The sequence below is a fragment of the Stenella coeruleoalba genome (genome assembly GCF_951394435.1).
Source record: "Stenella coeruleoalba genome assembly, chromosome: 11".
In the NCBI taxonomy this organism is placed as follows: domain Eukaryota; kingdom Metazoa; phylum Chordata; class Mammalia; order Artiodactyla; family Delphinidae; genus Stenella; species Stenella coeruleoalba.
This window is the reverse complement of record NC_137157.1, coordinates 91,561,196-91,585,851: the sequence shown is the minus strand read 5'-3', so window position 1 is coordinate 91,585,851 and position 24,656 is coordinate 91,561,196. Positions and strand designations below refer to the sequence as shown.

Here is a 24,656-nt window from a genome sequence, read left to right as displayed (position 1 = left end):
AGAGCCGGTAAGCCTTTCTGGAAAAGCACGCTCATTTGTAAGACACGCATCCAGGGCTACCTCCCTGTAACCAGATAGCACGTGCTTCAAGAAAGGAGACCTCGTGGGAAGTTTCTGGGCGTGCTTGCAGAGGAATGGAGGGGGTCGCGGAGAGGGCTGGAGCCCAGGTAGTAGGAAGAAAAGAGTCCGAGTGACTGAGGTGCTTGTTAAACATGAGAGGGGGCTGTGGGGAGATTTCTTAAGACTGAGTCTCCTGAAGCTCAGCTTACGGTTGATTTGACCTCAATTCTGGTTTAAGCCCTTTGGGGAATCTTTCCCACCCTCGGTGCCGACAGGGAAGATATGACGCCACCAGCTTGACTTTGCACAGATGCTGGTGATCTACGGTCTCCCTGGAAGATAGGAGCTGGGCCTGCGGTTTGCCCAGGCCGACAGGCATGACTACTTCTCGCAGGCCAACGAGAAGACTGGTGAGGTGGGAGGTGGAACACGCAGCCCTTCCCTGGCTTAGTCACCACGGCGGCCTCCATTCCCCTTCACTGTTCTCCGGACACCCCGAAGCGAAAGCCATACAAAACAATTCCCCCGAAATGGAAAACGAAAGCCCGTAACAAAACACTTCTTCCCCCTTCATTCCCATCCCGACCCCGCTCCCTCCGGCCAACACCCTGAATACTCACGAGAGAACACTTTATCTATACAAAATTAATTAGAAAACAAAATATTTACATATGAAATAAACACCATCTTGATTTCTGTCACCAGCGGAGACGCCAGAGCCCCCTTTGTTCTAGATTGCTGTTCGCTAGGTTAGTTGGTTTGGTTTCTTTTTATTTGAAAGGGATGAGGTAAGAGGAAGAGTGAGGGACGAGCCCCTGACCTGGGACAGAGTCGGGGCAAAGAATGCTTGACGGCCCTTCGCCTTCTTCCTCCTGGAGATGTCTCACGCCCTCTGTCCTCTCTCTCCAAGGTCCTTCCTTGAATCTAAGGTAAAGCACTCCGTGCTCCTCTCTCCAAATCTGTGAGAGGTTCAGCCCCTTGCCCCCAGGTTTGTTTTAGAAAGAAAACAAAGCTTTACAAGGCCTTCGGTTGGCTTGAAAATGAAAGATACTGAGGTAAGAATCAAGGAGGAGAGCGGGGGCGGCAGTCAAGGGCTGGGGGGTGAGGAAGGGCGGTGAGTCGGGGCGGGTGGGACCTGAAGAGACATGGCAGCTTCCTTCCAGAGGAGGATGAGCACCTTTCTGGTTTATGTGTCCTGTGTGCGACACGGAGACCCTGCAGCCAAGCCTCCAAACGGACCTGGCTCTTTGGCTGCCACCCTGGGTAAGGGGACGATGGCAGGACAGTGGAACTGACCCACGGAACACGCCTACCCCAAGTTTCAGGCCTGGCAGTGACAAGTATTCGTTTCCCTTCTCAAGTTTCCAACTCTGAGTGAAGGGGGTATCACATCTGCCAGTGCCCTCATCTATCTATCTATATATATATTATTCTTTATTCTTTATCTGGGAGGGGAAGGAGGTGTTGCAGGAAGGTGGAGGGGTTTCTACAGAGAGTGTCCACACTGGGTTCAGCGTCACATCCTCAGGGAGCCAGACCCAATGGGGTAGCGGGGGAGTCCCTTCTCGCCTCCCGTCCCCGCTTCCGAACCTCTTCCCTTCCCTCCACTGTTTCCCGAGCTGTACTCGTGGAGCAAACTCGTGCCTCTTCACTGGCTGTTCCGTATCGGTTGTGGCCAATTCAGGGGGGTAACAAGCCTGCTCTCCTAGCTCCAGGTTAAGTAAGAAGGGATCAAAGCATTGAAAACATCCCCCTCTCTCACTTACCCGACCACAAATGACCCCCCTGTCCTTCAAAGCCTTACTTAGCTCCTCCCCACAAACTGGCCAGAGGAGGGTCCAAAAAGCTCAGACGAGCTTTGTACAATCTTCTGCCCTCAGGTACGGGCCAAAAGAATCCTGGCTGCTTCTACTTCCCTTTAGCCTTCCTGGAAAGTTCTTGGCCAAAACTGGTGGAATGTATTGGCAACCACGGAGGAATTATTTTTGTACGTTGCCCTTGTAGGACTGTTCACCCACGTTTTTGTCTAGACCACAGGAACTTCTCCGTCAAGAACTTCCATTCTCTTCATTTGGGAAGGGTCAAGGGGAGAGACAGCCAAAATTCAGGTAACACAGGCCCGTCTCTGTTTGTATATAAGCCAAAACAAGCCCCGGTGCTTGTTGAAAGAAACAACATCATGAGGCAAGGTTGCCTTCTCCGCATGAAAAGGCCTGATGACAGGCGTGTACAGACAACACGTGTGCAAGTGTATATAGACACACATGCACACGCAGTCCCTCCTTCCTCGCCCCTAATGCACCATGAAACACTGCTCTGATGTACTTTCCATCATCCGTCAATGACCTTTCATTCCAGTTCACTACCAGCTAAGTCTCATGGAATTGAAGCAAACTTTTTTTTTTTTTTTGGCTTATATAGAAACACACGTGGCTTCCCACCCTCTGCCTGGCGCACGATCCCCAAACACACGCCATCTAAGCAACAAGAATTTAGCAAAAGCCTCTGTTCATTCACAGGCAGTAATGCTAAAGGCGCTTATTGGGGCGCTGTGCTTCCTCACCTAAACGTAAAGGTCAGTTCGGGGAGAGCTATCCTGCGCTCCCGCGGCCTCCTCCCGCTTCTCCGTGCTTCCCTCGAAGTGCGTGGCAAAGAGTCCTTCCACGCTAGGAGGAAGCTCGTGTGGGGCCACTTCCTTCAACCACTCCGCCCTCGCCGGCTGAGCGAGCCCACCGTATCCTCTCGCGGGAACTGGGAACTGGAAGGATGGACAGACCGGGAAGGAGGAGGGGACTGGAAAGGGAGCAGAGATGGTTCTGGTCACCAGGGTCGCCCTCAGAAGGAATCAGAACTCCAGGATCCCATAAATAAATGAAAACGACAAGAAAGGAGCAAATGGGAACCAAGTTCACCCCCGTCACCCTCTGTGACATGCGCACCACACGTCCACAGCCCCGACCCTCCCGTACCCACCTTCGCCTCTCTCTTCCCTCACTCAGACATCAGACTCAATGCTAGACAGTTTCTCATACACATGCCCATTGCTGGAGCCATTGAAAGCCCTGGGGTTTTTGTTGTTAGGCACACAGGGGTTGGACTGGTTCCCTATACAGATGTCTTTCTGGAAACGGCCTGGTACAGCCCCGTGCAGGGCCGACACCACCGGCTTGTTGGTGACAAGGGCACGGAAGTCCGGCCTGGCCTTCGGCACCCCTGCCACCGTGGGCTGCCTGAAGAAGTAGGATTTGCTGCCGTGGAGCAAGCACTGGTCGTCCCCGAAAGTGGGGATGAAAGGGTTCTGCGTGACCCGGTCGGGGTAGAGCGACTTGCTGAGCATGTAGCTGCCGCCGCCGCCGCCGCCGCCGCTACCGCTGCCGCCGCTGCCGCCGCCGCCGCCGCCGGGGTTGCCATGGTTGCCGTGGTGGTGATGTCCCGCGGCCGGCGCCGCCGCCTTGCCGTTGCCGAAAGCGCTCTCGCCCGCCGGCATCTCAAACATGTGCGCGTAGGGACTGCCGTCCAGGAAGCGGCCCTTGTCTTTCAGGCTCACGCTGCGCGGGGCCAGGGCGGCCTCCTCCTTCTGCAGGTCCACGAAGGTGTCGTAGGAGTGCTGGCGCCGCAGCTTGTTCCGGGTCTTCTTCTGCGCCTTGGAGTTGGTCGGGCTCTGGGGGTACTTGGCGGCGGGCGCGCTGGACGGCACGGCCACCGGGGCGGCCGGCTGCTCCAGCTCCTGCAGGGAGCTGTCCTCGCTGATGTCGTACAGCTTGCCGGCCTTCTTGCACGCCTCGCAGCGGATGCACGCCTGCCGGCCCGAGTTCTGCCCGGGCACCGCGCTCGAGTAGTTGTGCAGCTTGGACGGGCAGCTGCGGCAGAAGTTGCCCCCGGAGCGTTCCTCCCAGTCCACGCTGGTCAGGTTCTTCTCCCAGGGGGCCGGGACCCCACCGACTCCGCCGTGCTTGTCAGCCGGCCCGTGCTTGAGGTGCGACCGGTTGGTGCAGGGCCCTCCTCCGCCCACCGAGTCGCGCTTGAAGTCCTCGCCGCGCTCCTTGTAGATGTCGGTCAGGTCCACGTGCTCCCAGTGCGGCGAGGTCTCCTTGGTGCGGAACTGGTCCAGGTAGAAGTCCCGCAGCCCCTCCTTGTCCCTGAAGTAGCGCTTGTGGTCGGGGGAGCGGGGCGGCCGGCGGCGGTAGGCCAGCTCGATCTCGTCGAACTCGCGGCGGGACTTGGCCGAGGCCGGCCGCTTCTTCAGGCTGTCCTTGTACTGCTGCTTCCGCCTCTTGGCCGCGTTGCCCTCGATGTTGCCGTAGGTGACTGTATGCGTGGAGATGTCCGACACGTCGGAGCGGATCAGGTCGTCGTGGCCGCCGTAGCGGTCGCTCTTGAACGAGAACTTGCCGTACAGGTCGCTGAGCTGGCTGTGCTTGGAGGAGGGGAGGCCGATGTCCAGGGGCTTCTTGCCGAGGGACCTGGGCTGCGTGGTGAAGGGCGGGTTGTCGCAGTCATAGAGCCCGTCGATGGAGCTGGTGCTGCCGATGCTGTGCGGCCGGTGGTGGGGGTCCTGGTACGCGTTGCTGTCCTTCAGCTGCAGGTTGCCGAAAGTCCTCTCCACCTCGCTGATGTAGTCGCTGAAGAGGTTCTCCTCGCAGGGCGGGTTGTTGTAGGATTTGCAGTCAGAGTGCGTGAAGCTGCGGCGGTGCTCGGAGATGTCGTAGACGGACGACTCGCGGCGGATGAAGTCCAGGGCGCTCTGTGGGGAGCCGTTCACGCCGGACAGGTTGGCCATGTTCTTGGCCGTGCGGAGAAGACGCAGGATGTTGGAGTGTGTGTTGTTCATGGTTGCGGTGGGGGAGTTCATCACGGATTGGCGCTCCTCGATGGCCACCCCGTGGATGCAGCTGTAGATACCCTGGAGGGAGGATGGGACCGGTTAGGTCTCCGGCGAGGCAGGAAGTGACCATAAACAGCACCCCCCAACCAACCCACCACTGACTGCCCAAGTGGATGAGAAAAGTCAGAGCGGACATGAAAGGGATGGTCTTACACACTCACAGAAACATATGGCTAGAAGCTTGCCTGCCTTACCCCCCTGCATTTAGCAAGTCGCACCACGAGCTGGCGGCCTGGTGATCCAGAGGGAACACGGCTACACCGAGTGACTTGAACAAATGGATTCGAATTGCAAGACAGGACATTCTTGCCTCAACTCCACTACTAACTCGAATTGATTTTCCTTTCCGTGCTGAGGTTTTTGTGTCTTAAAAATGAGGCCATGATATCGACTGATAGCAAAAAATATTGTCAGCCTTCTGGAAATCAGTAGCAATGCTCTACAGATGCTGGGGCTTTTCGGCCCTGGCTGGTCACCCTTGGCTGGCAGTAAAGTGCGGCAGAGCCCAGGCGCTCACAACTGCCACTCTTTCCCGGCTCTGACAAACTTTGAGCAGCTTTTAGGATTTTGGTCACCAAATCACAACTGAGCAATTCTCTTCTTGAGCCAAGCGTGAACCAAATTCACAGAGACAGTCAGGCAGCCCTGGGGTCAAAGAGGGATTTTTCTCCTGCTGTGCCCTATACCAGGGCAGGAAGGACCTGGGACAGATATCCCAGTACTAAATACGAATAAAGAATGCCCTTGTTGGGGAGACGGAGGTGGGGGAGGGATGGATTGGGAGTTTGGGGTTAGCAGATGCAAACTAGTATATATAGGATGGATTAAACAACAAGGTCCTACTGCAGAGCACGGGGAACTACATTCAGTAGTCTGTGATAAACCATAATGGAAAAAAACTATGAAAAACAGTATATTATATATGTATAACTGAATCACTTCGCTGTGCAGCAGAAATTAACACAACACTGCAAATTAACTGTACTTCAAGAAAATAAATAAATAAAGAAAGAATCTTGTGGAATCCTCTCCTTTATTCTCTCCTTAGCTCCTGGTTTCCTCCTTATAGTTTCTCACTCAGTTACTCTGATCATAAATAATGAATATCTTAACAAATTAGTATTGACTGAGAACTCCCTGTGTGCGGCTCCTTGTGCAGAGCCCTGAGGAACACCGTCCAGGAGAGGGAAAGGCTTGGGCTCAAGTCTAAAGTCAGGCCAACCTCCTGCCAGTCTCTTGCCCCCTGCCTTGAAAGGTGGACACATTTGGAACTTTTCTGCCTGGCAAGGGAAGGTCTCTGCAGAGGAGGTTGTTTGAACTGTATCTTTAAAACTAGGGGGATAAATTTGGAAAGGGGCTGTCCCAATGGAGGGGCACGAGAGGAGAGATTAGAAAAGAGAATGGCAAGGCTTCCCTGGTGGCGCAGTGGTTGAGGGTCCGCCTGCCGATGCAGGGGACACGGGTTCGTGCCCCGGTCTGGGAGGATCCCACATGCCGCGGAGCGGCTGGGCCCCTGAGCCATGGCCGCTGAGCCTGCGCGTCCGGAGCCTGTGCTCCGCAACGGGAGAGGCCACAACAGTGAGGCCCGCATACCACAAAAAAAAAAAAAAAGAAAGGAGAATGGCAGCTACATGGGAAAGAAGGAAGATTTGCATATGATAAGCCTCAGTTTCCCTGAGGCAGCAGTGAGATAAGAGATCTTTAAGAGAAGGTTCCTCTACTTTCCTTCTCAGGCCTCCTTTCTAACCCTTCTTGATTATGGCCAGGAGAAAATGCACTTTTCCTCTACAGAGCCACTGATTATGTCGAGGGGCTACAAAGGGGATTTCTATTACAGGTTCCCCCCACTGCTGCCATCCCCCTCTCTGGAGAGGTCTTGGGAAGGGCCACACAGTACAACCTCCTGCTCCCAGGTAACTGAATGGCCTGCAGCAACTCACAGCCAGAGAGGACACTTTCTCTATCAACTAAAATACTACAGGAAAATGATCAGAAGATGCAACAATTTAATGAGTACTCCATTTTCTCATATAATTCCATTAGAGACAAAGTTGGTTATTTATGTCTGAAGCCTAGACCTCTATTTGAAGAGGACATTTGAGTTCACCTCTCATGAATGAATCCCATAACTTTATTAACAAATTCAAAAGAAGTCTTTTTTTTTTCTTCTTTTTAGCTCTTCCCTGTGACCCTCTGTTCATATTCAAAACTGTGTTCAAAATCTCATTCTGGACTAGACACACAGAAGAGCACGAAATAAAGAACGACTTGAGCTATACTCTTGCTCCAATTAAGGAAGTTTCTGGAATGCAAATTTCTTACAGGTCAGGACTTATTTCTGAAGGCTCTGTTAAGCTCTTTAACTCCCCAAACTCACACATGGTTAAAACATAGAGTAGGACGGTGAAATAACCAACAGTATACCTTTGGATGTCAGAATAAGAGAGATATAGTTCATGATTTAAATAGAAATGTGACTTTTTAAAAGGATTAAATGATTAATCCAACCTCTGCAGAATTAACTAATGGTGATGAAAGGCATCTGGGAAAAGGCCAAATGTTTCATTCTGATAGATCTGCCAGTTCTTATTGAGAACCAAATGCCCAAACCCCACACAGAAATCTGTTTCTTGAAGGAAAAACTGCATCACCTGTTTTTTGAGCCACTTGAAATGATGTCATCCCCCCCACTCCCCGGGGAAATGTACATGATGTGGCTTCTCGCTTTAGCAGCCTCGGGCTGCAGTCAGTGCCCTCCTGGCTCTCCGTGCTCTGCACAGCGAGCTGTCTTTCCCAAGCTCCAAGCACCTGAATCAAAGCACTTACTCTGCTGATGGAGAAGACCATGCCAGGCTTGCCAGAACACACACCCATAAAGCAGTGCCTGAACTGCCAATAGAAGAGGTGTTCGCAAATGAAGGTGATGAGGCTGAGAGCCATGGCGGCCCCCAGCATGTAGAAGACGCCCGCCATGTTGTCAATGTCCAGCTGGCTGCTCATGACCTCGTTCTTCTCATTGTGGCAGATGCCCGTGAGCCACAGAGCTTCCAGCTCCTCCATCTCCCCTGGCGGCGGGACGGGAAGGAGAACAGGCAGAGAGAGGAGAGAGGGCAGGAGTAGAGAGAGGGGGCGAGAGGGGTGTTGGGGAAAGGAGAGGAAAACATGCAAGAGAAAGAGAGAAGGAGACATAAAGAAAGAAAACCAACAGAGAAAGTTAGGATTTTATTAAATACCGTTATGTAGTAACTTATCGATGTATTTAGGTATTCAGTGAAAACGATAATGTGGATACCACCGGTGACACAAAGACAGGAGACATTACCTCTGTGCCCCATGACTTACCCAGTGTAAACTGGTGTATAAACAATCAGTATGACAAGCTATATGCAGGTCACAAGAGCTGCCTGAATTAGAGTGATTTTGCAGATGGGTGGCCAGTGGGTTTTCATGAGGATGTAGGACTTGGAGGTGGGCATGGTGAATGGGTGAATTTTAATTTATATTGCACAAAAAGGCACTCCAGGCAGCAGACATAGCATGATCAAGGGGAGGAAGGTAGAAAATCACAAGGCGTATTTGGGAAGGGCAGGCAGAACGAGTCAGAGTAACAGTAGGCAAAGGAAGCTGAATACAAAAGGTTGATGCAAGATCGCCGAGGGCCCGAGTATCAGACTAAAGCACTTTGAACTTTTTCTTGCTGTTGTGGTAGACAGTGAGGAACAACATAACCGAACAAGTGGTTCAGAAAATTGCTCTCAAAATATATGCAAAGCAGATTGGGTCGGGGGGAGGAGAGACAGAGACATATCGGCAGAGAGATTGATTGATTCCCTAGAGGTCCTCAGACTTCCTGATCTCTTGTTGAAAATATAAATGTTCACAGTAAAAGGGAGGAAGCTGCAGTAAAATGACACCACCCAGTTCGGACCTGCCTCCTTTTAACGCTGCTTAAGGAAGTTTTGATTAATTCAAGTCATGCCAGGTTACAATAACCTGGTGGATACTAGGAATTAGAAATTAGAATTAGGAATTAAAAAGGTAGAAATCGTAGACAAAAGGAAAATGACAGACACCATATGCTCGAGAATGCATCTAATTCCAGAGAAGCGAAAATCTGAAAATCTCATGAAGAAAACTGCCTGTTCCAATAGTTCCAGTTTGGTTCAAAATGTGAACCTTGTCTGAATAATCTGACCGAAGCCCTGGCAACTTCTGCAAATCATCTCTATGGCTGCACTTCCTCGTGGAAGGAGGCCCCGTTATTGCCTTTGAGTGACAGCTGCATTACAATGACAGAAACTCTTATACCAAAATAGCTCGTAACCCTCCACCTGGAACCCCCCTCCTCTTTCCAATGTTAATCAAATCACTTTTTACTCATTTCTTGGATCAAAGTATGATTTTCCTAACTAGGGAACAACTGACTTCACCCAGAGTCTGACAATCTCCCTATGCTCCTCTGCTTCTTCTCGCATCCCTAACAGCAAAGATTCTGCAGACAGAACTTAGGGAACCGCTTGGTTGATGGCCTGTGAGGCCAAGTAGATTAACTGGATTAGCTTCTGTGAGACGAACAGGAGGAGTAGGTGCTTTAGACAATAAAGTGAAGAGGGATGCGGAAGGCGTGAGTGTAATGAAACAGGAGATGAGATTTCCTCAAAACAAGCTGTCTGCTCAGTCTGCTGCGAGAATCACTCTGGGGGGTGAGTGCCTTCCGGTGTCTGTCTCTGAGGACCCTGGCCCTGCTTCCTCCCTCTTCCAGAGGGAAAAGCAAGATGGGAGAGGGAAGGATGAGCAGATGCCCACGTGTGGATGTCTCTGCCCTTTCTCTGGGCCCAGAGAGAGCAGAGACCTTTCCAAAATCCCATCCACTGCTCTGGCCACATGTGAGAAGACTGGGGAACTTCTGATCCCAGCCCCTCTTACTTTATCCCTGAGGGTTTGATCATACCCTGCAATCCTGAAACACACCTCCTTGACTGACTAATCCTCTCCCCCAAATTTCACCCTGGGTTGGATTGTATAACCACGCCCCACTGCCCCCCGCAGTTCCTTTGTTGAAGTCCTAACTCCCAGTACCTTGAGATGTGACTTTATTTGGAAGTAGGGTAATTGCAGATGTAACTGGTTAGATGAGATCACCTGGATACAGTGGGCTCCTAATCCAATATAACTGGTATCCTTCAAAAGGGAGGGAATCAGACATAGACACGTACAGAGGGAAAACATGCACACAGGGAGAAAGCCATGTGAACATGAAGGTAGAGCAGGGGTGATGCGCCTACAAGCCAAGGAACGCTGTAGATTGCCAGCAAACCATGATGGCTTAGGGGAGAGGCATGGAGCGGATTCTCCCTCGAGTCCCTCATTAGGAACCAAAGCCGACACTTTGATCTTAGGGTTCAGGCCTCCAGAACCTTGAGCCAAATGTCTGTTGTTTAAGTCACTCAGTTTGTGGTACTTTGCTACAAAGCATTAGGAAACGAATAACATATACCCTCCAAATCTCCTAGTATACTGTGAAATGCTTTTCTGGAAACGCAGAGGTTAGAGGGATGAGGAAGGAAGAAGGGTTGATGTTTCGGACTGGCCATCGGGAGAGGCCAAAGAGGCACTGTCCCTTTCTTTAACTCACCATCTCCGAAGAGCTGCAGGATAGCAAGGTCCACCTGGCGCTTCCATCCAGAATCCTTTTGGATGGCAATGCCATAACCAGTGGAAGCAAAGACCTTCCCGCTGCCAATGGTCACCAGCTTGCAGCCTTCGTCTCTGCCTGCCATGTAGTTCAGCACTGCTGCATCGTAGATGAAGGCATCCAGTTTCCTGTGCGAGAAAGAAACAAACAAAGCAAGTCCAGTGGAGGAATTTTAGTACAAATCTACCACTGGGGTCATTAATAGGAAGCAGTAGGGCTCCAGCAGACTATGGGGGGAAGTGGCTCAAAGTAAGGCTCAAGGTGGAACTCAGCCAGAAACTAAAGCCTAAATCCCAGGCTGTTCTTTGTGCGATTTCAGGTGGACAGGAGGAGTTCTCTCCCTCCCACTGGGAATGATGAGAATGTAAGCTGGGCCTGAAGCCAACTCATAAGCTGTGTCTGAAAGGAGAAGGAGTAAAAAGGAATCAATAAAAATAATAACAGAAATAATGAAAAGGAACCATCACAATGATAACAGCAAATAGCATGGGTTAGACTTCTATACCATTTTTCATTTCTCCGTTCGTTACAGTCCGGAGTGGGGTAAGTGTAGGTAGACGTGTAGCACTAGATGGACAATGCTTTGTTTGCAGTCAGAAGGGTTTCAATACTCTGTTTTGCAGCGCAAGGAGAGAAGTGAGCCATTGGGGTGGTGGCAGTACAAGCTTGTGTCAAGAGCCAATGGTGAAACCACAAGCCAATGCAGCATGCAGGAGAAGTCAGAGGTCTCAGATTCCCAAACGTATGAGAATCGCATTGTACATACTGTGCTTTTCAAGGAAAGAATATACAGGGAAGGGGATAAAGCTAGGGGCGGGGCCAGGAAGGTATAGGTCAGTATTTAAACACATCAAAGGGGGAAGCAGAAATTGATATATTCATATAGGTAGTAGAGAGGTCTGCAAGAAAGAAAGGCAGCCATCATCCTCTTCACTTTTACAAGTTAAGTTAGCTTTACTCCTCCTTAAGAAAAAAGAAATCCTTTCTGGCATGTTAAGACACAGAACATTTTTTCAAAAGGCCTGTGAGTAACCTTTAGGAGGAGTGTCCATCAAAAAGCCAAAGTTCTGATTGACAACTGTGATTGTACCAGGGACCAGACTGCCCAGACTAGTCCACCCCAAACTCAAATCCCATCTTCTGAAATCTGCCGTGACTTCATAATGATAAGACAGAGGCTAACAGTATTTAAGTAAACATGCATCTGGGTGGTTCTTCCAGAACCAGAGCCACCAGGAGGTCTAAGTGTTGTTAGTTAAGCTACAACACAGGAAATCAGCTACGAGGCCCCAGGACCTTCAAATTCCAACAACTCTCATGGTCAATTGTCTGTCTTACTCTGCAGCTGTGGCTTCTGAAGGCCAAATGAATGAATGTGGCTGAGATTATGCAAGCAAACCTATTTGCAGTTCATGAGCTCCTTTTAGTGAATGAACTGAGATTATAGAGCTGGAGCAAAGAATGCCAATTTTGTTGGAATTGGAGATCGGTTAACACATTCTTACTGTGTGTTGTCTAAAAACTTTTACCCTTTCATTGTTTATTTCTCCCTGTCCATAAGACACCAAAATCATCATTTTCACCTTTTGGTCAACAGGTCTTTATTTCGTGTGTAACGTGTGAACTTTAGCCTTGACTCTCCCCTTTGACTTTTACATCTATTACCTTCTTGTTTCATGTTTACATTAATGCAAGTAGAATACTGTTTATTAAAAATACATAGACGTGAGTAATAGCACAGGGACCTCTGTGCGCTGGCCTGAATTACACTGTCACTTTAACTCGGAGGTCCACAAAGAGCAAATGCAGCCTGCTTTGCTTTAACGTGGCGTGGCACCAAGCATGGCACATCTGATTCCACGTATGTTTCATAAACGTGAGCAACGTATCCAAGGTTCTGAGCTTGGAAGCAGTTCTTACCCTGTTTTCAGGGAGAGCAGTGCATCGTCCACGCCCCTCTGGTTGAACTTCCCCATGTAGGCGTGCATTTCCGCATAGTTGTTGCGAATGTTCCTCTCCGTGCTGCCGTTGGGCACAGTGCCGAAGCGGAAAGGGGGTGAGAAGTCATTAGGTCTCTGGAACTGGAGAGAGAGAGAGAGAGAATAATATGAGGACTTCAGAAAATGAGAAGAGATATTACGTTAGCATTAGTGGATTTATCATGGAAGGGACAAACAAAAGTTCACCAAATACATTAGCCCTCACTCAGGAGCAGCAATTGCTATCTGAAAGTGAACTTCAATTCAACTCAATTTATTCCACGTTGTTGAGAGCTTTCTATCTGCCCACCCTTGACTTGCATCTGTAACACTTGTGTGCCGCATTTATGCACACTGCACAGAACCAGGGATGATGGAAATGTGCTATTAGCTTAACCGCAGTGGGCTGGTTACCTTTATTTCTGAAAATCGTGTGAAGTCTGCTTGCAGGCCCCTTCATTGCGCTATCGAGGCTATAGGACCTTAGTGAGGTAAGCTACAACATACTCCTGAAAATCACTTGTTGGATAGCTAATATGTTTTGCTAAGAAGTTTTCTCTTGACCTTGCTTGATGCTTTAAAAGCCCATGTTTATCCTACATGAGTTGTAGGATAAATTGTAAAAGCAAATGCAATTTTAATTATGTTCCCTCTTGTGTTTAAGAACTGAGTGTGGATTACCAGGGCTTAGCATCACAAAGTGAAATCTCTTGGATTTTCACCCCTATGACATCAGCTTTATTTCTGGCCATTGCCCTGCAATGAGCAAGTCTTTATGTTGCTTCCTGAACACACAATTCATTCACTTGTACCTTCACAGCCTCATAGAGTCTGTTCCCTCAGCATGAACTCACCTTTCTCCCCGGGGCCAATTCATGTCCTTCACCTCAACATGTAACTCAAAGCAATTTCTTCAGGACAGTTTCTATGAATTCTTCCTTCCATCAAGTCTACCCAACAGTGACCCACCAGTACTCTGTGTTCTTGGTTTAGATCATAATTAATACTACTAATTCATTTACTTTCTAAATGAGCTGGCTAAGTTCTGAGAGCTAGTCTCCGACGTAGTCATGAAGCTCTAGATTGAGACAGATATGGACTGAAGAGCAGCTCTGCCACTTGCTACTGTGTGACGTGGGGCAAGTAACAGGAGTTCTCTGTGCATCATTTCCTCATATGTAATAAGGAGACAATAATGTCTACTTTTCAAGATCGTTGTGTGTTGTGTTAAATGACACAATGTACAAGAAGTGCATGGCACAGCATCTTGCACACAGCAAGTGCTCAAAGAAGACCCCTTATATTATTTTAAATTCATGTCTATATTCTGCATTCCCTAGTAAACTTCATACTTTCTAAGTTTCTCATTCTATTAGAACAGCAACGATCAGATGGAATGTGACCAGAGTGTGTGGTCATATGTGCTGTGCCTTGGTATAGGAAAGACAATCTAGATATTTGAAGTCCACTTGGTTTCAATACTATACCATTTACTGTGGAGATACATTTGAAAATCTAACTCAGGAGTACTCTGAAGCTTTGGAGCTGTCTGGACTTTAAGCCATTCTCCTTCCTCCCTCCCTTGACCTGAGACACTCAAGAGCTTCTCAGAATATGGGGATTTCATGGACCACAAAATATCACAGCACCAGGAACCATAAATGCCATCTTCATTGCTTAAAGTTGGCCATAGTTAAAAGTAAGGTCATGCAGTGGTGTTCGTTAGGTAATCTGAGACGCATCAAAAGACCACTACTTTCTGACTTACCGTGGTGCTTTTTGCCATTAAGAGTTTCTGTTTAATTATTTTTAAACAGGTTGTGATTTTTAAGTGAAAAAAAAAAAACACTATAAAAGAGTCAAAGAATTTTAGAGTTGGATGAGCCACTCAAGGTTAACTAGTCCAAACCTTTCATTTTACAAATGAAGACAGAGGCCCACAGAGGACAAGCAATTTGCTCAATGTCCCACAGCAGCAGTGATGGCTAACATTATCAGGAATCAGCTGGCTTAATTAATAGTATTCCTCATGGTCCCCAGCAGATAACAAGCTTAAAGTAAACAGGGATATGTTTTGTTGGAAGAGACAGAATGCTGTGCATAGAACTGTCAATTATAACACTTCAGATGTTTGAGAAAAGGTATCCCCCAATCAAAAGTAGAGTAGATACCATGGCAGGCAGCAGTATAACCAGATGAGCTCCCTTTAATCAGTAATTCCCCACTTTGCTAGGACAATGACAACTGATGCTCACAGGGTCCAAATACTAGGGTCCAAAGTATTTTCTGAAACATCAATGAAAATTGAAATCATGTCCAGTACAATTCTGGTATAAATTTTTATGTTCTAGTTGTTTTGAAAATCGGCAATCCATGTAAGGTAGATACAATAATTTTTCTTAATTAAAATTTTTTTATTTAAGTATAATTGATTTATAGTGTTGTGTTAATTTCTGCTGTACAGCAAAGTGACTCAGTTATACAAATATATATTATTTTTCATATTCTTTTCCATTATGGTTTATAACAGGCCATTGATATAGGTCCCTGCGCTATACAGTAGGGCCTTGTTGTTTATCCATTCTATATATATAACAGTTTTCATCTGCTAATCCCAAACTCCCAATCCTTCCCCTGCCCCCCGCCTCTGCCTTCCCCTTGGCAACCACAAATCTGTTCTCTATAGATACAACAATTTTTGATTAACCAAATGGAATGTGATACCCAGAATGCCTCACGTCCTGATGAAGCTAGATTATGGAAAGTTTCCATACTACTCTTAATTAACTTTAATTTCTAAGTTATCTTTAGATTTCTAGATGCTGTTTTATAACTATATCTTTGAATACATAAATACTAAAGAAATAATAAAGGACCTAGAATAGCCAAGATGACCTTGAAGAAGAAGAACAAAGTTGAAAGACTTACACTACCTGACTTCAAGACTTTAAAGCTGTAGTAATCATGACAGTGGGATATTAGCATAGAGAGAGTGAAGAGATTATGGGACCAGAATGGAGTGCCCCAACAGACCAACACACGTATGGTGCAAAGGTGATTCGGGACAGATAGGACAGTCTTCAACCAGTGGTGTCAGAACAGCTAGCTATTCATATGCAAAAAAACCTTCATCCCATACCTCACAAGATATATAGAAATTAACACAAAGTAGATCATATATCTAAATGCAAATCCTAAAATTATAACATTTCCAGGAGAAAATATAGGAGAAAGGTTTTGTCACCCTGAGTTAGACAAAGGTTTCTTAGATATGACACCAAAGTACAATCCACCACAAAAAAAAGATGAATCGGACTTTGTTAAAATTAAGAACTCTTTGAAAGACACCGCTAAAATCATGGAAAGACAAGCCACTGGCAAGATAAAAATATTTGAAAACAATTGAAAGCTATTAAGGAACTACAGGAATTAAATAAGAAGATAGCAAGACTTTGAATAGTTAAAGCATCTTCCATCGGAAAACAATCAGAGAAATCAGCCAACACTAGAAGACTGGAAGGCGTGGTCCTGTGGAAAGCATTGGTCTTGGAGGCAGATAATTTGGATTTGAATTCCAGATCTTTCTCTGACCAACTGCGTGAACATGGGCAAGTTATTTAAATTCATGGAGCCCCATTCTTCTGGAAGTATTATTTTTAATTAATATTGAGATAATATCTGGGATTACTTAACACAATATCTGGCCCATGGTGGATTCTCAAAACTATTAACTGCTTCCATGAGGATGACGTTGTAATAGCTAAAATTGTCCTATGTTAGATAATGTTCCCTAAGATGGAAAACTCTCATTCCCTAATTTGTTCCTTAAACTCAGCCAGTCTGGGGACCAAAAGGGTGAGTGTATCACCCCACAATTAGCTGAAGCAGAAGTGAGCCTGCCTTTTCCTTTGACGATTCTTGTCCCAGCTTGGTGAAATTTAAATAAAAACCTAGATCTTTAAAAAAACTGTCATTGGAACTTGAATTTTACTAAAATTCATGGCCATGGAGAACTGTATTTTTAGTGAGGAAGAAGGAAAAAAAGAATCCTCCACATGCCACCTTGATGCTTCCACTAAACGCCCTGTAATAAAACTTACCCCAAGCTGGGAGGCACTGCCTGGCACTTACTTAACCCGAATGACAATCTGTGCTCTCTGGGGTTTGGGGAAGGAGTAAATTAGTACTGTCCAGAACCGGAAGTCTTAAAAATCCATAGAACAAGAAGGACTCTAAGAAACAAATTTTTAAAATATTAAAAAACCCAATACCCCAAGGAGACCAGCATTGGATTAAAAAGCTCAGTCTGATTTTCAAATAGGGAATTTTATATAGTATTCCTTATGCGTCGCCTTTGGCCACTATAGAGCTTCCTTGAACTTGGAATCTTTTTCCAGAGCTACCCTGGTCGGGATTCTAAAAACATACAGAGGAAAATAAAAACGCAGAAAGGAAGGAACGTGGGGAATGGATCCCATTTCACAGACGAGGAAACTGAAGCTCTGAAGAGACCAAGGAAGTTGTTCCGGGCCACGTGGTGAAATAGGAGGACCAGCTTATAGGGCTTGGCCTCGAGCTGAGTCGTCCCACTGCGGCTCAAATGCCAGCCCCCTGGTTCTACTGCTCACTGGGGAGTGCAGCCACGCACTGTGGAGACACCCGGTGAGGGTATCCTTCCCTTCCTGTCATATCAGCTGCCAACACCTCCTTGGGATTCAACACAGGGTGTCCAGCCATCACTGCAAGCCACTCTCGCACAAGGGCAAAACAGTGCCAGAATGTTAAGAGACCTGTAACCTCACTTGATCCTCCTAGAGAGCTGCCGGGAATCAGAATTCAGCACTCTGAGCTCCTCAGACCATCATCTCAGCCCCCATCTTAATGACCTCAAAGTGAGTTAGTCTTGGCAGTGAGGCAAGGAGAGAGGTGCGGAGGCCAGGAGCAAAGGCCCTTTTCCCCACCCAGAGATGGTGGGATTAGGGGGCGCTGGGGCTGCCCCTTCCCAACAGAGAGGCTCTCCCGCAGCCTGCTGCAGAGGGAAAGGGAAAGGGGAAGGAGTCAAGGAAGTGGCGATCTGGGTCCATTTTGTTTAGTTATTAAATAAATATATAAACCGATTTTACTACGTATAAGGCAGTACTAATTTATTAATAGCTGCTACTCATATTCAACACCTATATATGTACTGGGAACAACTCACGTGATCTCCTTTAATGATAATTAAAATGCATCCATTCATTTGGCAAATATATCCTGAGCACCTAATAGTGCAAAGGACTGTATTTACGAGGATACAAGAAGTTTACATACCAGAGAGGCAGAGATGTAAACATTCATTCAATTTCTCATTCCTTTACTTTTTCATTCATTCATCTGTTCATTCATACAGACATTCAGCACACATTTATAGCATCTGTCACGATATTCTGGGCGCTGGGGACACAGTATGACGGGAGAGTAAGAACCTGCCTTCCAGGAGTTCACATTGTAAAGAAGTAGGGCAGATAACAAGTTGGTTTTTTTCTAATGTAATGGACTAATATAGAGCCGCAGATTCTTTGCTAGTCCTTGTATAAGAGATGAAGTATGTTCCCTGTCCTTGATTCTGGCCTGGCCTTGTGACTTGCCTGACCAATAGAATGTGCAGAAGTAACATTCTGGGGCTTCTGAGGCGAGGTCATAAGAGCCTTGCAGTTTCCTCCTGGGCCTCTGTAAGAAGTCCTATGACCCTGTGGGCTCCACGCCGGAGCTGTCATATCTAGGTACTTCTATCTGCACGCCCAGCTGAGCCCAGCCTTCCAACCACTCCAGCGAGGGCACCAGGTAACCCCGCCCACATATCTGACCCACAAACTGGGGAAATAAAGTGAAACGGCCCTTGCTTTAAGCCACCAAGTGCTGGGGTAGGTTGCCGTGTAGCCATAGATAATGGGCACACAGGTGATCTCAGGTAGTGAAAACCAAGCACTGGGAAGAAATGGACACAGCTATGATACAGGATGAAGAGCGACTGGCCGGAGAATAAGTTTAGCCTGGCTGTCCTAAGAAGCCCCCTCTGAGAAAGGTGGCTTCTGAACAAAGCACTGGACGATGAGGAGGAACCAGGCACGTGAGGATCGGGGGAAGGGCAGCGGGTGTGGCTGGGGGACTGGGAGTGACATGCTGGGTGCCACAGAGCAGCGTGCCCATGACAGTGGAGGCCAGAGCAAAGGGCGCCGTCCTGAACAGCCTTAAGGAGGCCACAGAACCGGGGCTAAGAGCTGAAGGGAGAGTTCTCTAGTAGGACAAGAGGAGACCAGGGGTTTTTAGATAGACACAGCAGTCTGTGCAGACGCAGGGCCCTGGGAGAGACCGGGCATGACTGGAGATCACGGGCAGTTTGTCATTGCCGGAGCCTAACAGCTATGGCCCTGGTAACTGGAGGGTAGCAGGGCTGAAGAGCCAGGGCCTGGTTCACAATGGGAGTTGAATTCTGCACAAAGGAGTTCAGAGTCCATGCTCTAAGGGAAAAGAAACAGCAGAGCCTCTGGAGCCAGACTGCTTGAGTTCAAATCCCAGCTCTGTTGCTTAATAGCTGTGTGACCTGGAGCAACTCACTTAACTTCTCTGTGCCCCAGTTTCCCCATTTGTACAATGGGGCTAATAATGCTACCTACCTCATGAGGCTTCTCGGTATTCAACAGGTTAATCTGGGCAACATGTTAGCACAGTGCCTGGCACATATTAAATACACTATATTAGCTATTATTACTGTCATCATCATCGTTATCAGAAGCAACTGAAGAATTCTGGCTGAGTGTCAAGGCTGGGTTTTTGTGTCAGAAAGAGCCCGGAGGGTCAGCATTAAGAGCAGGTTGGAAGGAATAAAGCAGAGAGACGGGAGCTGCGGAGGACATGCGCTCGGATGAGGGTCTGGGCCCCAGGGAGAACAAGGAGGGGCAGAAGCGCCGTCAGATACTTGCTTACCGTCCAAGAATGTGAAAGAGGCCGTATGCACAACTAGACGAAATCACGACCGCGGGCTGTGTACCAGTGCCACCGAAGTTCCACGGGAGAAAGGCTGCAAGCAGCCCGGCTTCCTGGATGGCTTCTTGAAGGAGGCTGCATTTAAGTTGGTAGGGGGATGGGTTGGGCTTGGAAAGGTGGAGGTGGGGCGGGAACGTCCCTTCACGTTAGAAGAACCCTCTGCCGTAAGACGCTCCTCGTCCGACTCTGTTCAGTTCCCACGGTGAGGAAGGAAACAGATCCTCGCGGAGTTATTTTGAGTCCACGATGGCAGAAGAAAAGAAAACCAGATGGCGCCCAGGCTTCTGTGCTGACGACCAGACACAGCCCAACGAGGTTCCTTAGTGCTAGACCTTGGGAACGACAGCAGGCAAAGGAAAGGGTCTCTACTCAAAGGAGGAGGGAGGCAAGAAATGCCTTCTGGGGCGGCTGGTGACCCTGAAAGTTGGCTCTTCTCCTTCAGTCGGGAGTCCGATCAGTCTATGCAAATTAGGACAAGCCAGGTCTGCGACCTTGCAGAGATGGATATTGTAATGTCCTGTTTGCAGGGTCCACCCGCGTGAGACGCGGAATCTGGGGGCTTTTGTCTTCAAAGCTTGACAATCCCACACATCAATATTCATTCCATCACTCTGGCTTTTCCACTTGAATCACACACACAAAATCAATGCCCAAATGCCACTCAGCCCTGTGAGGCACCCAGGAGAAAAGGTGGGAATGCTTAGGCTACAAGGGCAGCCTTTGCCCGGTCTGCTAATAATGAGGAGGTGGCAGAACAGCAGAATTCTCCGGGGACCACGTTACCTACGCAGCACGCTCCCGTTATCACCGTTATCGCACCGGCACCCTCTGCTTTCACAGGACTGTTTTATCACTGACTTTCATTATTTTTTAGGTACAGTTCTATGCATTTTGTTATTCTATTGATTCACTCATTCATTTAAATGGGGTAAAATATACATAAAATTGATCTTTTTTGTTATTGATGTATCTTTGAATCCATTGTTTGTAGTTTGGTTTTGCTTTGTGATCCAATCTGAGAACGTTTTGCCTTTAACACAGGCATTTGTGCTATTTTTATTTATTCATAGGAAAGGTATGTTTGGTACTCAGTTTACCTTCTAAAAATGTCCTTCTGTTTTAGCAATAAAATTTGCCATTTTAAATATTTCTAAGTGTGCAGTTCTGTGACCTTAAGTGCATTCACACTGCTGTGCGACCAGCACCACCATCTACCTCCAGAACTTCTTCATCTTCCCCAACTGCGATGCCGTACCTGTGAAACAGTAACTCCCCATTCATTCAACTAATTTTAACCACATATAGAATCTTGTAACCAGGAGCACGATCACGGCACAGAACAGTTCCACCACCCCAAGAATTCCCTTATGCTCCTTGTCTACGGTCCTCCCTCCACCTTTAACCTCCGGTGACCACTGATGTCTGTCCTCTGTTACCATAGTTTTGTCTTTTCCAGAATGTCCTACAAATGGAATCACACAGCATGTGACCTTTTGAGACGGGCTTTTCACTTCTTGTAATGCCTCTGAGATTCATCCAGGCTGCTGCTGTGTATCTGTAGGTCATTCCTTTTTATTGCCGGGCAGAATTCCACTGCATGGCTGTATTGGTTTGTTTATCCATTCACCCATGGAAGGACATTTTGGTTACTTTCAGCTCGGGATAACTATGAATAGAGCAGCTATAACACTGACCTACAGATTTTTGTGCGAGCCTATATTTTCATTTCTTTAAGGTAAATGCGTCATGAGAGCTACCACACTGCCTGGGACCCCGTCCCCCCAAGGGCATCTCCTTTTGCATCTCTCCTCTCTTTTGATCGTCCCAATTTTCCCATGAACTATAAAGTACAACAACTGTTATTATCTTATTATTCTGCCTGATACTCGTTCTTCCCATAATATTATCCTACAGCCAAAGTAGGATGATGTATGTATGTGTGTGTGTGGCTTCAGACTCTGAGCAATACCCGAAGGCAGGACGGGGTGGCTGGGGAAGGTGGTCCCCGTCCTCTCCCACGGTGATACCTTGTTCGCCCAAAGAGGAAAGAAGGTCAGATGACAACACAGACCAGACTCTCTGAAGGTATGACCTTCACTGTTCCATGGCCCATAAGTACTTGGGACAGATGGGGAAAGCAAGCAGAGTGTGCTTACACTGAAAGGGCCATGTAATGATAGAACAGTTAAGTAAGGACATGGGTTATGGGCCCAGAAGATCTAAATTCAAAACTGAGCTCCACCGTTTATTAACTGAGTGACTTAATCAACAAACCATTTAGCTTTGAAACTGAATTTCAACAATGTTCAGGAGGAGAAATAAGGAATAGCATCTCATTACAAATCTCCCATTTCAAAGATGGGGCGCAGGGCAGCCACCTAGGACCCCACCATGGAATGAGCTGGCTGTGGATATAGTGATGGGTTCGAAAGTCAGACTCTTCACCTTCATGAGAGTTATAATCTGGGATGGAAGTGGGGGGAAAAATAATTATTTTTACATTTCATAATACATTATTCATCGGAGAGAATATTGTTCAAATTCATTTGGAATAGGTGACTGACTTGCGATAACAATAACACGGAATGTAGTTAGAAGATACAGGTATATAATGAATGTGCCCAAATTAACTCAGTTCTCTTCCGGGGCACCAGGAGAAATTGATCCCATCTTGCTACCAGGAAGTGAGTCAGCATTTAGGAAGCACTTGACACCTTAGTTGTTTCTGCTCTTTTTTCTCTTGTTATTAATATTAGTACTGTGGTTGTCTACAGTGGCAAACACATCTAAACTTGCATGTGAAGAAACCTGTACTTGGATGCAAGAAGCCTGGTAAGTACGTCTTCACAACTCCGGGTGCTGTGCTTCTGGGGAAGGAGCCCCTTGCCTCTCTGAGCTGGGGCTCCAGTGGGTGACAGGCTGTAGAGGGGAGGGAGTGATGGAGGGAACAGAACTCGTTCTCCTCCTGTCACTTCCCTCCTGCTGTGGCCCAAACAAGAGCTTGTAGGAAAGAAAATACAAGTTCTTTGGATTCCTGGAATTTATAGTTAATGCTCAGTTTTCCTCATTGCAAAGCAGTCATTTCTTTTGTATTTTCCTAAATTTGCATATATAAGCCTTAATAAATATTTCCTGAAATATTTCATAAGATTAGACAGTGGCATCATAGTTCATGTTAGCTCATTGAGGTTTGGTCCCTGAGCTAGTAGAGCAGAGCAGAAGGGCTTATTCCTGCATTATGACACTTTACCATGTCCCACTTGGACCCTGAAGTCTTAGGCGGCTGACCCTAAAGTATCAACATCAGCACACATTTAATGTGGCAAATCCACGCACAAGTCACTGAACTCTGAAATGACTCTGAAATGAAATGGGGCAACAGACACAATTCTTACACTGCAGTTCAGTTGGAAATAATAGTGATGGTATAATACAGACACAGCTAACACGTCTATGCTCATGTACCACACAATTTACATAGAGTGACTCACTAATCTTCCCATCAACCCTATGAGGGAGGTATTATTATTCCCATGTAACCGACATGGAAACTGTTGCCCAGAGAGATAAGTAACTTGAAGAAAGCCACACAGCTAGGCTTCCAATCTAGGGTTCTCACACTTGACTGTAAAACACATCACAGAGCTCTAGATACACAGAGTAGATGTTCAGCAGACACGTAGAGCAGAATAATCCAATGACTAAATGAATATGCCAAGTTCCAAAAGGGACGTAAGGAAAGCAAAGGCAATGGAGATTTACAGGGAGTAGAGATCATCATAAGAGAACGGGGATGAGGCGGCTACGGGGAGGAAGCAGAGATGGAGCTGACTCCCACAGATGGGCCAAGATTGACACAGGAAGGTGTGTGGGGAGGGCACTCAGGACCAGAGGAAGGGCGCCAGCAAAGATGCAGAGGGACCCGGGCACAGTGTCTCAACAGAAGTTGGAACGAATGTTTGTATGTGTGAATATGGACCACTGAGTTGGTGTCCAGGCAGGAGCTGAGCGGTCAAGCACCCATCATGGTCGGGCAGGGGAAGGATGCAGCATTTAGTTATCATTACACAGCTGAAGCCACCGAATGAAGAACTGAGAGGCTGGGGTGGGGATGCTCACTGGGGGTCTGGCCTGTTCCCAGGAGAAAATAACGGGAGGAATATATGGAAATGACATCAAAGCGTAAGCCTTGACAGAGTCCAAGTCTGCTTATACGTTCAGAAGAAGAAGGAGAGGATGCGGCAGAGGGGCCTCGTCCACACCACCTCCTCTCCCACTGCTTTCCTCGCCCTCCCCTCATAGCCACCCTGGCCTCCTGGAAGTTCCTAGGAACACCGAAATCCCCGGATACCCATCGCTCCCTCTCGAGCTTCAGGTCAGACCTGATAGTCTCACTGAGACCTTCCCTGACCACCAGATCTAAAGATGCAACTTCTCTGCCAACACCATCTCCCTTCTCTGCTGTATGTTTCTCTGTGCAGTAAACACCCTTCCTAGATTGCATATAATTGCCTTTTACTTTTCTCCCCTCCGCCAACCCCGCCCTTAGAATACAAGTGATGTGAAGGACAAGATTTTTGTCTGTTTTGATCCCTGCTGTCTCTCTGGCACCTAGAATAGTAAGTGGTACTTCGTAGGCTCTCAGCATGAGTGAACGACGAAATGAGTGAATGAACTGAATAGCGCAAATGCAGATCTATTTATTATATTTTAAAAAATCACTCAAAGTGCCCTCCTTACTGGCGAATGCATTATCAGGCAACACAGCTGAGAATGACTATTGTTCAGAGCTAGTGAGTGCCCTTCTGGCATCCCTGGTGAATGAGGAGTAATATGGCCTCGTGCCGGCTGGGGACACCTTTCCTGGTCCCGTCTCCATTTGACCTTCAAAAAATATATCCGAGCTGAGATCCCTCAAGAGCCTGTGAAGTTTAGGACTTGACAATGCGTATGGGCATTTCGTTGGCACCAAAAATGTGACAGAGCTGGAGATGACTATGATAACACAGGG

At 47.4% G+C, this 24,656-nt stretch overlaps 1 protein-coding gene across 11 annotated transcripts in view; it reads right to left on the bottom strand.

Moving 5' to 3' along the window:
• Window positions 1–2,975: 2,975 nt before the first annotated feature.
• Window positions 2,976–24,656, bottom strand: part of GRIN2B (glutamate ionotropic receptor NMDA type subunit 2B) — a 630,348-nt gene continuing 608,667 nt past the window's right edge. For all 11 annotated transcript variants that reach the window (XM_079936840.1, XM_079936832.1, XM_079936835.1 and 8 more), the window contains 4 exons: window positions 12,561–12,721; window positions 10,581–10,768; window positions 7,772–8,010; window positions 2,976–4,963 (listed from right to left, as the gene is read on the bottom strand). In XM_079936840.1, coding sequence (XP_079792966.1) covers window positions 3,056–4,963; window positions 7,772–8,010; window positions 10,581–10,768; window positions 12,561–12,721 — 2,496 coding nt within the window. In that variant the 3' untranslated portion in view covers window positions 2,976–3,055. The remainder of the gene's footprint in view (window positions 4,964–7,771; window positions 8,011–10,580; window positions 10,769–12,560; window positions 12,722–24,656) is intronic.